Below are 16,238 nucleotides of genomic sequence, written 5' to 3' on the forward strand. Positions count from 1 at the left end.
TTTGCTGTTCTTTGGTCAGATTAGCTCTGTTTTTAATAATAGGTAGATAAATACTTACTGCTTTCAGATTAAGATAATGAGGAAATTAAATTTTCCTCAGTAGACTTTGTTTGTATTTAAAATAACTGCCTCCATAGCTTACATATTTTTACTTTTTTTAAGTTGCCCATTCAATTTCAGTAGAACACACAAATGAATTTGCCGACAGGAATCTGTGAGATGGGAAGAGCTGATACACCACCTCCCAGACTGGAAGGACCAAAGCTCAGCAGGGCTTTTTTATTTCCCCAGCTTCAGTGGAAAGATGCAGTGACGGGCGAGGAGGGGGCCATAAGAATCTCAAACGTCTTCTCCACAAGTGAGCTGAGATCATCTCAAGCTCCTGGAGAACAGGAGCTGCGGTTACAGCCCATCTGAGCCAGCCATGAGGACCCCCTGATCACTGGCCCAAATCCCCCTTAGGGCAGCAGTGGCAGACTAAAGCAGCTTGATTTTCACCTGGGAGGAGCCAGATGATGCTAATCCCGTCTTAAGCATTTCCTATCAAAGCTGTTCTCACAGGCTTGGTGTGGTGGGCTGGAGATTGGACTTCACTTTGCATTTTGTGATATGACAAATAAACCTCCTTTTTCCACTTAAACTGCAGTGCTGCTGGAACCATACTACAGCACTGGGCTCTATGTTTTATACCAGCTCTTTTTCTTTTTTACAGCTACCTCTTCTAACCAAGCTGCTTGGTTATTGGGGTTTATTTTTTTTTTTTTTTAATTGGGTTTGGGGTTATTTTGGTCTTAAATCTTTCTGACTTCAAACCAATAGCTATTTTATTATCTCAGTTTTACCTCATAGGCCATCTGACTAATTTGAAAGGCAAAGGAGGCTAATCCGTTACTGTTGTGATTTAGGAGAGCAGGGAATCCACTGGGAGGTGTGCAGAAGGTTGTCTTTAAAGTAATGAGGTTTGACAACCTTTCTGTTTACAGTCAGTAGATCAACATTCAGAAAATACACCTTTAAACCACTTGTTTGCACTTCATTATAAAATACTGGAAAATCCAAGCTCTTTTATGCAGATTTGGGGTATTCCTTCTATATTCTGCCTTCAATTCTGAGGATTGCTAGCATACAGTTTTGAGAAAGAAATCTTCAGATCATATTCATTGTGTCAAAAGAAAAAAATTAATGAAGGTCAAGTCTATTGGCAGTCTTCATCCATTTCAGTTAGGAAATGAAAGAAGTTCTGACAGTGATACTGATACAATTTTTTTCTCAGCACAAAAGTGTGTGCGGTACTTTATGCTTTATCACTTGTGATAGTCTCCTCATGTTTTTTCTTTATTTTTTTCTCTACTGTAATTAGAATTCCACTGCTCAGAGAACAGTATTTTCTTTATCTGTTTGTTCTTCCATGCTCTCAAGTTTCTCTTATTGTATTTATTTATTAATAGAAACAGACAAATAAATAGAGGACAGCAACTTCTATCTGATCAGTAATGCCATGGCAAAAATGGTTTCAAAATTTATCTGAGAACTTATCTTTCTGATTGAGCTACCATAGCAAAATAGAAAATGGCTTCGTGTTCGCCTTGTTTCAGAAAGTCATGCATACATTTAGCAGCTGACTCTCTTTCAGATTCCAAAGTACAGATTTCTGCTTTTAATTTCTCTGATAAAAAGCAAAGTAATATTACATAGCCCCTCAGTTCTTGAAATGGATGAACATTTCTCATAAAAATCCAGCAGCTCATTTTCAATTAATTGTAATAAATTAACCATGACAAAGCAATGGTAGTTTTCATGAAAATTTGATTTGGATCTGCTACAAGCGGATGTGCATTACTTATGGCAGACCACCACAATGACAGAAGCATGTGTTTCAGAAATCTATCAAGGTAGTTGCTTTCTGCTGTGGTTTTCAGACACTTTCAGTATGTCCCTGAATTGTACTTCTCTTGTGCTACTGCAACTGGCAGCAGCACCACAACTGCCCATTTCTTCCTCATGAGGGTTCTCTCCCATGCCCCAATCTTTCTCCCTAAACAAGAAAAGGGTACTCTAGACAGAAAACCCCACACTTGATATAGGTTGTGTTTGGTTTGTGGAAACACAGGCTTTTCATCCATTGGTGGCCGGAGATGAATATAAAAAATACTCAAATATATCTGTGTTGAATATTAAAAACAATAGTAAAAACTGTGTTTTAGGACTTCGTCCAAAAAGGACACTGCGCTTGGTGCTATGGACAGGAGAAGAGCAAGGAGGAATAGGTGCCAAGCAATACTATCAGTTGCACAAGGTAAAGATATCTTTTCATTATTTTCTTGACAGCACTTTTCTCCCCAGTCTTGTGACTTGAATACTATTTTTGTCGAAATGTTCAGTTTAATATCTGACCAAAACCAGTGATTCCAGTTCTGCCTGGAAGTATATTTTCTGGGTTTAATCATAAATGTAAACCTAATTTTACATTTAACAGTAAGCGATGCAACCACACATTTGTGTTCCACTTGACCTGAGATACTCTGTCACAAAAGTGTTCTGAAACCGTTATTTCATGATGATATCTTCCATAGCTTTTAAACATAGCTAACCTTCTGAGAATGAATGATGAATGGTCCATGTATGTTAGCAATATAAGTAAATTTTGTTTGCCTTTTATATTTCTGCTTCATTGCATTTTCCCATAATATTTTGCAAAGTAAAACATAAAATAGTACAAAGAAAAATATTTGCTATCTTATGTTGATAGTGTGTCATCTATAATGCACTTTGCTGATTGTTAGTTTTGTGGGTCTGGAACATCCTAAAAGGGTGATTTCTGGTGATGCAAAGAACACACAAACTCTATGACTTATGGCTATGAGGATAAAAATATCCCATCTGTCTCTCCTGCCAACGGGTGCCATTTCAAAGTACATCATGAAAGTTTTGGCAGTTGCCAAAACTATTTTGGAGATAAGTCTTTGGAATATGTGTGTGTTTGGGGTTTTTTTCCACAGAAAAATTATGCCGTACCTGTATAACTATTCTAAATTAGTTATCTTTTATTCTTTTCTACTTTTTCTACTTTTCTACATTATACTACTAATTAAGTAGTATAACTTTCAGCAATGGTTAATACATCCAAGGCAGAGACAAGGTGAATGCAAATGTGCCAAGGAAGTTGCCTGCTCTACACAGTATGAAAGCAGACTTACAAGAAATTCTTAAGAGCATATTTTTAATGCTAAGCAACCTATCAGAACAAATAAATGGAAACCCCACTTGAATCAAATTCATTGTGATGAACCAAATCAGATCAACTTGCATCTGCAATAGAGTTGTCAGAGATAGGTTTAGAGAACTTAGAGTTTTCTGCGTAATTGATGAACAATCAAATATTTCCCACTAACTAGTTCAATATTTCTAAGTATATTTAGCTACCCATATATAATGGGTTGGACTCGATGATCTTGAAGGTCTCTTCCAACGCAGACATTCTGTGAATCCTGTAATGTTGTACCTCCTTGTATCTCCAAATTATAGGGATAACTCAGCTCTGTCATTTATTTGGAAGAGGAACCCCAGAGCTTGCTTTCTCAGATTCAGGGAGGTAACAGCTTGCAGTTTAGTATATGTTAAGGACTCTGGATTTACCACTGGTACTCTGATATTCAGCAGGATTAAACTAGAATAAAATATTCTGGAATAAGTAGCACATGAAAGAGATGCTTCTTACGTACAGAAGTGCATTTTCGAGGAGCTGGAAGGATGCTCTGTGCCTAATGCACACCACTCATCAGAAATGTATCTGAAGATTTACCTCTGTAGATTTCCATGTTGGGCAGTAAGATCCATCCTATCTATAGTGGTGATGTCAGCAACACATGAAATTGTCTCATGCATGTCTCATCTTTTGCCAAAGTGGCTTCATTTCACTGTTTTCTCAAAGGTTTCTATTCAGAAATAATACCAAAAAGCAGACCTAAGGATCAAATAGAGAATTGTAAAGCAGGCTGGGTGTTGTTTACCAGATATTTGGTTTACTTTGCTTTTAAAAAGTTGAGACAAAGATGTGTCTCAGTTCTTGCTCTGCTGGTGAGATTCCATCCGGATGTTGGGCTCTGCAAAGAAAGCCCTGTCTGACTGAACAGTTTGTAATTTACATGGAGAATTTAAGCAGAAATGACATCCGTCTGTTGTTTGTTGTTCTTGTTTCCCCCCTGCCATGTGATCTGGCATAATTATAAATTGGTTTGACTATAGGATGTTGCATTACTCATAACAATGAAATAAAGTTGATTAATACTGTACATTAAATTTAGCATGAAAAATAACTTAACCTTTTAATGATTTACTTGCTCAAATTTCTGGCAATTAGGATAGTATGGCACACACATTGCTTGCTGATGGTAATGAGTACAAGTTAAATAAGAGTGGTATTTAAAGATGCCTTGTTAAATGAAAGACAGCCTGTATGACTCATCTACATGGCTGGACTTATGAGTTTAGTTCGTTACAAACAAGTAGAAATATGAATGCAGTAATTCGGCACAGGCAGGCATGGGTTTCCTTGACATTGTAAATTACCTCCTCATGTCAGTGGAAATGTGGCAAGGGAGAAGAAATAAATACAATATAGTACTGGACAAGTACAGATATTCTTATTTTTGTCACTTAATTATTATTTATTTCAATTCAAGTTCAGGTCCTTCTTCCTCATCCATCATTGTAGGTTGTCACTGCTAGAAAGTGGATAAGTTACTGCAGAAATAACTGAGATAGCAGCATAGTGGTTTTACTATGGTGCCATAGTTAACACACCTCCCTGTGTAATGGCATTATTTATAATGCTCAAGTCTTTCTCTAGATCCCAGTATTATAATTTCTGATTATTAAAGCTAATGATAGGGTATATTAGCTGTTCAGGGCTTTATGAGAGTGTAAGGGCTGCCATATTGTGTTGATCAAAAGCTCTTGTGCTCTAGGCAGTCTGGACTAGTGCTGTCTCCCGTTACTGATAGCATCCAGTAAATATGTGCTTAGGAAAAGCGTATTTGCCCAACTGCAGTCAGGTGAAGCTCAGACACATACATTATTCGCACAGCAATTCTTTCGGTTTATCAAATATTTTTCTGGAGAGCGTCACATGGTCCTCGTCCACTGTTTTCTTTGCATCATTTTTCTAAGCCATTTCCAAGAGCTGAAAGCCGTGTGTCTCCTAGCAGTTTCAGTGCCTCCACTAGTGCAACGGTACCTGCCCCTCACCAGCACAGCACAGAGCACCTGCTGGTGCTCTTTCTTTGACCATGGGGTAGAAGCCTCTCAGGGGAATTACCAGCACCTTTGCTTCCAAAGGAGATACCTGTTGAAGCGCTCATTGCTTTTAGCTGTTAGCCAAGAATTAGATCTAATCCCAGATTAGAAAAAAGGTTGATTTTCCTTAACATTAAAGCTCTTTATCTTGATAAAGAACAATGAAATTAAAGGATTTAAGAGCAAATCTGACTCCAGAGCTTGGAGTTTGATGCTACATCTGAAGTCATGTTCCAGTGCTTAGTGTTGTGTGACCCAGTTGCTGCTCATACATACAGACAATACAGTAAATAACCTCAGAATCATCAAACATTGCAACACTACTTTCTTATACAAGTTGAACAGAAGAACAGAAGGAACAAAATTCTAGAAGGCCTCATGATGCAACTCTTCAGTACAGATTCTCCTACAACCTTTAGCAAAGATACCTGAGTGCCCTCAACCAGGGTTAAGATTTTTGTGTGTTTAGTCTTACACTGTCTTCATGAAAGGAGAAAGAAATACATATAATGGAGTGTCTGTCCTCCTTTTCATTGCTTTGGACTAGATTCTTTGAAAGGTCTGTATACCATGAAACAAGGTTACAGTTATTTACCCACTTGAATTAAGGGACTATGAATGACTGATAATACTTATTTTGGAATAGAAGTATTGTGTACAATCTCTTGGGAAAGCAAATTCATTTTATAATTAGAAGACTAAGAGATCCTAGTCCATATTCAAATTTACTTTAGTAACTTTGTTGTGATTACTGGAAACATTATGGTGTTAGGAATTCAATTCAAACCCCATTACAGAATGTCATACATAAACTCCCTATTAGTGCTTGGTCTTTGCATATTAAGTGCTTTAATTAATTTTGAGTTAAATATTTTTAAATTGAATGTTAAAATTAACCCATCAGCCCAGGTACACAAATCAAGTTTTATTACTTTGGTTTTCACTCATTCCAAGCTGTTCATTTGTGCCCTTCCCAGTAAAAATCCCCTGTTAAAAGTTCCCCAGTTAAAATCCCTTTTCAAACATTTATCACTTGTACACCATAAGAGCTATATTTCCTACGTTTACTGTATACTTTTACAAGTGTTTTAAGATGTGTTGGATGTATTTTTTTTATGTTTTTACTTGTACTTTGGTTTCAAAGAAGATTTCAAAACCCCAGTTCCAACAAACAGCACAGCCCCCACAGCCATTAAGCTGTGGAGCCCTGTAAACTAACCTGAATTTTAATGATTGGTGGACAGAGATAATCTGTCAAAGGGAAAACACCAATCACCTTAAACCAAAGGGGCGGGCTGTGGGCGGACTGGGGGGGGCGGAGCAAAAGCTATAAAGGTGCAAGAGAAAGACACGCTCACTCTCATTTTCCCTTCCCCTCCAGCTTGCTACGTTCAGTGCTGGAGAAACCTACTCCTTTTCAGGGGCCTTTAGAAATATATATTTCTTTTTGACCAGCCTAGCACTGCAAGCTTTTTTTTTTTCTTCTCTACCTGAGGTCCAGTGCTGCCTAAGCCTGAAGATCTCGAATCCCTGCGCTCCTGGGGCATACCTCCTGAGCCACTAGGATCCCAAAATTTTTATATTTTGCTAATTTTTGCAATTTTTCAATTTTTCTGTTTTAATAAATTGTTTTAATTTCTACTAAGAGTTGTCTCATTCCTCACACAGAAGGCATTCTTAAAATATTTCTGCATGTTGGTATTCCTATCTTAATGATATTTAGAGTACTTACCTGAATTTCTGGTGCACATGCCATACAGTGTTTTAACTTTTTAGTAAAGGTTTACCTACGTGGTAAATATCAATCACCAGTGTTTGCTATGGTTTCTTTTTTGTATTTATTACCAAGATCTGATATTTTGCTTGAACTGTGTCTGCATGAAAACAGGACTTTCTTAAATGCTGGCATTTCTTTCATACTAGTGTAAGTACTCTTTGTTGATGCTCACATGAGATTTCTACTGTGATTTGCTAATGAGTTGCTTTCTCTAAGAAGCAAATATTCAAAAAATATCCTGTCACTTTCGGGTGAAATGATTCTTCCACAGAAAATATTGGCTCCTCAAAACCATAGTTTTCAGAATACTTTATATCCTGAGGTACCAAGTTCTCTGGTGAAATGTAAGACATGAATTTGTGTCTTATTTGAACCAAACGTATCAAGGACTTCAATGGGGATTCTTTTACCCCAGCAAAATGTGTTGACCATTAGCCTTTTGACTGTCCTCAGGTAATATTCTCGGTAATCAAAGATTATGTAAAATTACTGCTGCCTTTTTAGGTCACTGATGTCCTGTTGATCTGTTTCATTGCAAAGGGAAAGAAATGCAGAAAGAGCGAAATGTCCATTTGCAAAACTACAGAAAGTAATTGCACTGTATTCTCTGGTATCACAACAGGCAGTAGCTCCACTGATTGTATTAAGCACAGTAATAGCACAGAATAGGTATGGAATTATATTTTACACCAGTTCTAGGTCCATAGGAATTCATAATTCTTAGTATTTAGGAATCAGCTTCCTTGTAAAAACTGCAGAGAAGGACAGATTTTGCTAAAACACAAACTCAGGTTTATTCCTTATACTTACTGCCTGAAGCATGGAAGACCCAAAATTTGTCATGACAGAGTATCTCCTGGATGCCTAGTCTTCATTCCATGTGGACAAAATTCATGCATCTCTACCGTTAGGAAAACTTTTCTCTGTGCATCTTTCCTCTCTTTCTCCCATGAGAATAGCAGAGCTGCCAGTTGAATCTGGTAGAGGCATCTTCTGAGGATAGCTGCTTCCAGTGCATGCTTCAGGCAGATTCACCCAGCCATAGGTCCTTGGTCCATTGGGATGTCCGATTGTAGGAAAGTGCACACTCCCTGCACCTGCGCAAGGTGTAGAAAATTATGTATGTGCTGTGATAATTTCAAAGGTGTTGCAAATTTGTTTTCACTGACCTTTGGTTGAAAGTTGCAGAAATACTCATTAGCTTCCTGAAAGAGTAAACATCATCTTTGGTTGAAAGATGTAAACTTTTAATTTTGGCATTGTTGCCCATTTTCTAGTGAAAATCTAAATCCTTTCACAAAGAACAGTGGTGGGGTCATTCAGAGTCATAGACATTGTTTTGATACCTTTGTATTTGAGCAGTAAAAGGTCTAAAGTTATGGAACGTTTTCCAGGAAGAGCACTTCTCTTTGATATGCCCTTTTGTCAAAGGAAAAACCTCCTAAGACAAGACTTCAGGCATGCCTTACTTACCCTGCTGCCATGTTCAGAGCTGTCTGCTTTTTCTTGTCTGTCATCCCAGGGAACTTACAATACTGAATGGTCATCTCTGTGAGTGCTGGCAAGTCATCTTAGAGGAAACAGTTGCGATATTGTACAAGGCAAGACATGCCCGTAGTATGTTTTTACTGAGTGAAATGCTAATGAGTCATGACCAAATTGCTCCAGGGCTGTTGAAGTTACTGGGACTTTTGTCATTTGGCTTCTCAGAGGTCAGAACTTGTAACTGTCATACAGAACAAACCATTCAACCTTTACACTTTTTTACATATAGCTTTCCTATAAAATGTAGAAGAAGAATATTTTATCTTGTAACAAAAGGATGAGCCTTATTCATACCTTGTCATCTAGGAAAAAATTGTGCTAATCTTCAGCTTTACAGCAGCTTTCTCCCATATAATGATGGGATAATTTACAAAAATGAATAACTCACAGTGTTCCCAATTTTCCCTGTCTTCATTCAAAAAGAGTGTAAATGGTATGATCACGCTTGTGGCTGGTGGTTATTATGCCTTGATGCTGGCACATCTCTCTTCCTAACAGCTGTTGTGATGGTTTTTTCTCTAGTTTCAATTTATGCTGTTTTGCTTCATTAAATTACCTTCATACTAAACAGCAACTCAAAATTACACTACATCATGTTTATATATTATTAAATACTTAGAGGATGTTATTTATTTTACTTTTTTTTTCTTTTCTAGCTGTCACATGCACTTAGGTGTTTCCAGTTGTTTTTCTTGTCTTTCCTGTAGTCTTAGTTGCCAGCCTAACAGAGCTGGGTGCTGATCTAAACCTTCTTTTAGTACTACAGGTGGGATGACCATCACCTCCCTGTGAGTTCTACAACATGGTTGTTGGCCATGCTATACTTGTTTCCTGACTGCTCTGAGACAAATACTGGAATACAAGTGTTGTTGTTTCTTAAAGTTAAGTGTAAATCAATAACAGAAAGCTGAAAACACAATGTCGGATTAACTGATGTCCTTTATCACTGGAACAAATGAACTATTAATCAAGGACAGTGGTTTGTCATTACAGACTTAAGTATTTTTCCTGTAAAGTGGTGATTTTTCTCCTTGGAACAAAAAAGAAAACCAGTAAATGAGCTGTTGGACAAGTAATAATCTATTTTAAACAGCCCCAAAGTACTGAAGGCTTTTAGGGTAGTTGTTCCCTGTATTATACTTTCAGGTATGTCCCTGCTTTAGCTGGGTAGGAGGGATTGCCATCAGTGACTCAATGGATTAGTCATGAGATGTTGGAGTCTAGTTTAACATCTGGTAAGAATTAACAATTGGGATTTTGACTGACTAAGTAGCTACTGTAAGGGTATATGTGCTTGGGATTGCCAGTGTCTATCCTAGAAGGAACATTTCCTACTAATAGAAGTACCACTCATACATATTACAAGGGTTTGTTTTCTTAATGGAAGTTTACTGTAATTACAGGCTAAATGACAGATCCCAGAGGGTGGGACAGTAATCAGTGGCACAGGGTCTAGTTGGAGGTCTGTCACCGGTGGTGTCCCCCAGGGTTCAGTACTGGGCCCAGTATTGTTTAACTTTTCATCAATGACTTGGATGAAGAGGCAGAGGCCTTCTCAGCAAGTTCCCCAACAACACAGAGCTGGGAGGAGTGGCTGATACCCCAGAGTGCTGTGCAGCCCTGCAGAAGGACCTCGACAGGCTGGAGAGATGGGCAGAGAAGAACTGCCTGAAATTCAACAAAGGCAAGTGCAGGGTCCTGCACCTGGGGCACCCCAGGCACCAGTAGAGGATGGGAACCAACCTGCTGGAAAACAGCTTCATGGAGAAGGACCTGGGTGACCTGACGGACAACAAGCTGTTCATGAGCTAGCAGTGTGCCATTGGGGCCAAGAAGGCCAAAGGTATCCTGGGATGCACTAGGATGAACACTGGCAGCAGGTCGAAGGAGGTGATCCTGTCCCTCTAGTCAGACCTGGTGAGGCACCATCTGGAGCACAGCATCCGGTTCAGGGCTCCTCAGTGCAAGAGAGATGTGGAGATCCTGAAGCAGGTCCAACAGAGAGTGAAAAAGATGATAAGGTGAGAAGACATGACTGAGAGAGAACCTCATCAATGTCTATCAGTATCTGAAGGGAGGGTGTCAAGAGGATGGAGAAGGCTCTTCTCAGTGGTGCCAAGCAATAGAACAAGAGGCAATGGGCAGAAACTGATGCACAGGAAGCTCCACCTAAATATGAGGAAGAACTTCTTTACTTGTGCAGGTGCAGTGGAAGAGGTTTCCCAGAGAGGTTGTGGTGTCTCTGTCACTGGAGATATTCAAGAACCATCTGGACACAACCCTGTGCCATGTGCTCTGTGATGGCCGTGCTCGAGCAGGGAGGCTGGACCAGATGACCCACTGTGGTCCCAAACCTTATGCATTCTGTGGTTCTGTGATTTCTTGTTATCAGGTTTTTGCCTTAGTGATGACAAGTATTTATATTTTTAGTTTTGCTCAACAGAGATAAAAATAGATTGTTTATAGAGAAAACAGAAAATAAAGGAATTAAAATTAAAAAATTAAAAATAGGAGAAGTATTGGCAAGGATTGTGCCTAAGTGTGTATTCAATGAAAATAGCAAGCTATAGAAAGCCAATTTTCCCATGCTGTATTTATTGTAATGTTTCATTTAAAAATTCAGTTGAAGAGCTAAAGATGACATGATAAAGAGAGGTGACCTCCTCTGTGACAAAGTCATAAGAAGGCAAGTTTGATGTTCAGAGAATTAGGCAGCAGGTTACACAAAGAAGTTTTAATTTTCTGGTACATACTAAGAGAAGTGACACAATATCAAGATACAGCAAATGAGATAACTTTCTGAAAAAAAATACATCCTGAGTTTAAAATGCTTATTTAAATGGTACATTCATTAGGAGAACGAATGAAGGAAACAGCTGAGCCTGCAGTTATTTTTTAAAATCTTTCTGGTTTGTTTGCTGTTCCCCTGAATCAGTTAAGGGGCAATGTATGGTCTCACCCCACTTTGTTACTGGCAGTTATTCCTGCATCATAGATGGCAAATGATGACAAAGCATCTTCACTATTTTTAAGCAGTATATTTTAAGCATGTTTTCCAGCATGTGTTTCTTTCTGTGCAAGTAGAAATGCCAATGTAGATGTACAAAAATGGGAATGTGGAAACTGATCTGAATTTTTTTAGGACTTCAACTTTCAAATTCGATGGTGAGTAGTTTTATAAGTAATCCTGTCTTCTAGTGGACCAAATAGGGAAAAAGCTTTCTCAAGGACACATGGTACTTCAAGTAGCTGTGACCTGTTTCTTTTTTGTTGCCCAGTGAAGTCAGTTTCTCTCCCTCAGGTGTCCTGTTTTCGTGCCTCTCCAGCACATTCTCAGAACTGAATAGCTTTCTTACAGAACAACAATATGGTGTAATATATTGTGGGTGGTTTGTTTACTCAGTTTCATATTAGAAACACATGCAAACATTTATGTCAGAAAACACAACTGAAGAGTGCAGCAATGCTGCAATACTAGCAGTTTATGAAGTTCTTGAACTTAGGGATTCTGTTGTTTTGCTTGATAAATTAGGTTTCTTTTAGGCATCCACACTGTTCCCATGCTCACTCTTCTCCTCACTTCACTGCCCTGAATAGTCTCTTCCGCTGCCCTTATTGCTTCTCCTCATTTCAGCTGCTCTAAAAATGGGCAGAAGTCCTGCTGTGGAAAGTCAACCAAAGAGGTTGAGTACCATAGCATCGTATTTATGCAGGGCTCACTATACTTAAGTCAGCTTTCCTTGGCATTTCAGCAGCACACTGAAATGTGTGTTGTCTTTAGTAAGTCTTGCTCCTTGGGCATATGATAAAGAAGATTTACATTTTGAGACATTCTTTCTGTTGTATCTGTGACATTGGAGCATCACTGGTCCCTTTTAGCCTGCCCTGTGCTATTCTTGGCCTGCTTCTCTCCCACAGTGTTCAGAGGGTCTGTGAATCATGATTCATGTTGAGGCTCATGACCTCAGGACAGTATTTGATGATAGGCCTAGACTCCACATGTAGCCTAATTATTTACATTTAATCTTTTGCAAACTGAAGATGTTTTTCACTGTCTAAAAATGGTGATTGCCAATGAGGTGACAAGATTGGTTATTTGCACTTTCATTTACAGTAGTTAAATGGGTGGATAGATTGGTTATCTTTCGGTATTATAATATTTACAGTTACTTTTATCATGCAAAGATTTTATATTGAATTTTTAAACTACTGGATATATTTCTAAGTTAAAAGTAAATAGCTCTGCTATGCTAGAATTGTTTCACTCAAAAGAGAAAAGTTTTGGGAAAGTGTTAAACAGTTCTTGGCAAATTCTATAAAGGACTTCTGAAAACCCGTGTGAATTATTGACAGCCACCTGTAGTACATATTTGGGTTTATATACAGAAAAATGTAAAAGAATTCTTTGCTGAATTGTTGGCTTATGTATGCTGATAATGACATGGATCTGTTAGTTGCTGCTACCACATATCCCTTGTAATGATTTTCTTGTAATAAGTAACCCATGGCAGCCATAAAATTCTGGAATGAGATCTGGGCATAGGAGTAAAACCTGCAGTAAGTTCTCTTAGTCACATTCAAGGTGGTCTGAAGTATAGCTTTCTTCTGCCTGACATCACCATAAACTGTTTTTAAAAAGTTATGTGCCTCTCCAAAAAAATGAGATCTTCCTTCATGTAGAATCCCTATGTATTTAATTCTAATTAGACTTTTGTAACTGAGCAATCTGAGCAAATATGGTAAGTAAATAAATTGCTTATTTTTGTTCTTTAAGCTAAAAAGATTTTTCCAAGTACACACTAAAAGCAAATGTTATTATGCTACTTGTATACAAAATCTTACCTTTCATATTGGGAGGATTTACTTTGGAAGCACAAATTTTCCTTAAAATAGCTATTATTCCTTCACATCTCGGGGAAAACCTTGGCATTTCAATCCTCTGATCGATATCAGAGTTGACTATATGGTATATTGAAAATAATGTATTTCTGAACAGGCAGCAGCTGGCTTTTAAATAGACTGTTCTTCACAGTCTGTGAAGGATTTGGATGCCTCTAATTTTAAAGCCACAGAACTGTGTACCCTCTCCACTGCAACAGAATTTCAGAGTCTCGGGTCTGACAAGAAAGGGAGAGCTGCAAATGTAAACTGCAATATGGTGGTGATTGCTTACCTTTCAAGGTGGCACTTCAGAAGTCTGAAAGCAAGTATTTGGGGACAGCAGAGTAGTCACATTGTGGCTCCTACAGAATACTGGTGCCTCAGAACATAACTTGAACAGTTTCAGCATTTCCATACAGAAAGATAGGTCCCCTCATTTATGCTCATGTACACGTTTTCATGGGAAGCGTTTCTCTGCTTCTTAAATTTGTTGTGGCATGCTCGCATTGACACCTAGAATCTAGTATATGATGCCAGCTAAAATAAAATCACAGCACAATAACTTCTTTTCTTACATGTTTAGGAAAATATCTCCAACTTTGATATTGTTATGGAGTCTGATGAGGGCACCTTCCAGCCATCTGGACTGGGTTTTGCTGGCAGTGCTGAAGCCCGGGACATCGTGAAAGAGATCATGACTCTGCTGCAGCCCATCAATGTCACGGATGTTTACGACAATGCAGATGGAACAGACATCTCCTACTGGATGAGAGACGGGGTGCCTGGTGAGTGTCCCTGGTGCTTGGCAGGGGACACTGCTCCCACTGAGCACTGCCACATCAGATGGGTGGTCTGATGTTTTGAAAGTAGTAAGAAATGCTTTCTCTCAGGGAGTAAAATTTACCATAGGTAAAATGCATAAATGTTAAAAGGTGACCAACAGAAATAGGACATAAAGTGCATTTGAGCTGCAGTTTAATAATGGTATAGATTATATGTAGAATAAAATGCCTAAAATCTTCTTTTCGGCTTTAAGGATTTATAATAATTAATCCCAGACTGGTGGTTTATAAATAGTAAACCAAGGCAGAGGGGAATTCTCCAATACAGAAGAAATATTTTTTTAATTATTATTATTTTTGCTTTGAAATTCAGGGCTTTTTATATGCTGGAGAAACAATGGTTTTGGGATGTGACATTTAAAAAGTTATGAGTCATTAAGGTGTGATAAAGGAGTAAAATTCTGAAAAGTTTGAAGTAGTTTAGGGCTTTGTTTCGAGGACTGTATCTGGCTCCAAGTGAGGAGCAGCTTGTTGGCAAAGAAACTTGTAAACCGTGAGAGAGATGCACCACTGGCAGCCCCCCCATGCAGGAGAGACCCCACACTAGCACAGAGGCTTTCAGAGCACAAGAATCCCAACTGGAGGCCAGCCTGGGTGAAGCCTTAGTGAATTTCCTTTTGAATAATAGTAGAAAGAAAAATTTCATAACAGTGATATTAAGAAAATTATGATCAGTTTTAAATTTTAAGGTTCTTTTTCTCCTGTGTTTTATGACTGAACTAGGCTGGCACATTTCTCATGCTAGTTTTACTACTTGCTACTATATGCTTAGAATCTTTTAATATTTTATTAACTGCCTTGTTTTTTACCTTGCAGAAGAGAGTGAATGATGGAATATATTATTCTTATTTATGGTCAGAACCCTTTGCTTCTCACTCACTTAGGGTGTACAGAGATACCATAAAGTTGACTGCTTCGATAAATGTATCGATGTCTAATTTTGAAACCAAAACATCTATGCTGGGAAAGAGGTGTGGTTGAATGGATATTATTAAGCAGTTAGGGATTCATCTTCAGCTGCTGTCCTGCTCTCTGGGTGAACTGGAATCTGTTCAGTACAATGTCATGCGCCTGTGACAATGGTGTGCTGAGTTGATTTGAGAGGCTGTAAGCACTACTGAGAGGCTGTGGCCATGCATCATCCTCCAAAGCCTGGAAGTGCCTGTGAAAAGATGTCTGGTCCAGAATTTCAGACCAACATGTCTGTGTTGTAGGTGGAGTGTAAGAACTCACCACTGAGCCTATGGTAAGAAAATGCAAGGGTATCAGAATTATTTCCTAGGTGAGGTGCTGGGAGAATTCCAGGGACTTGCATTGTGCTTCCCATCTGAATGTGACAGATTATGGAAGAAGAGAGAAAAATTTAACATTCAAATGCCTTGTTTTCAGTTGATAATGTGAGTGGTGCTTGTGATGGCAGTGGGTATTGAGCTCTTGCACACCAGTTCTCATCAGCTGTGGTGCACCTGGAGCATAAGGAGCTACATCTTGCCATGGTCCTGTTGATTAGTCTTTGGGCTACTCAGCAGGAACAGTGCAGGAAAAAGCCCTCTCCCATGGACATCTGTACTCCTCAGAAAGCATAAACTATGAAAAATACAAACTGTAAGTTCAACCTTGGGAAAATACGAATACACAAGAATCAAGATTTCAGTTTTTAAATAAAATTGATTTGTTTTCCTATTAAGAATTTGTCACATTAATTGATGGTGGAATTTTTTTTCTGTCTGTAGCTTTGGTTCATTTAACTTCCTGTTAAGCAAATGGCAGTGTTCTTGCAGCATAAAGGAACACTGATTCTTCTTTTCTTCATCAAGCCCCAGTGAGAAGAAATTAGCTCCACTAAAAGAATTTCATCTGCTTTAGATTGTATTTCATGCTGTTCCAGGGAGAAGTCT

The 16,238-nt window shown here is 38.5% G+C and overlaps 1 protein-coding gene across 2 annotated transcripts in view; it reads left to right on the forward strand.

The window, feature by feature from the left end:
* Positions 1 to 16,238, forward strand: part of CPQ (carboxypeptidase Q) — a 133,648-nt gene that overhangs the window by 88,385 nt on the left and 29,025 nt on the right. Inside the window, exons 5-6 of one of the 2 annotated variants that reach the window (XM_069005192.1) lie at positions 2,205 to 2,296; positions 14,082 to 14,283. In XM_069005192.1, the coding sequence (XP_068861293.1) occupies positions 2,205 to 2,296; positions 14,082 to 14,283 (294 nt within the window). The remainder of the gene's footprint in view (positions 1 to 2,204; positions 2,297 to 14,081; positions 14,284 to 16,238) is intronic. The other variant, XM_069005190.1, reaches the window with a different exon arrangement.

This window comes from Aphelocoma coerulescens, chromosome 2 (assembly GCF_041296385.1).
Source record: "Aphelocoma coerulescens isolate FSJ_1873_10779 chromosome 2, UR_Acoe_1.0, whole genome shotgun sequence".
NCBI lineage: Eukaryota > Metazoa > Chordata > Aves > Passeriformes > Corvidae > Aphelocoma > Aphelocoma coerulescens.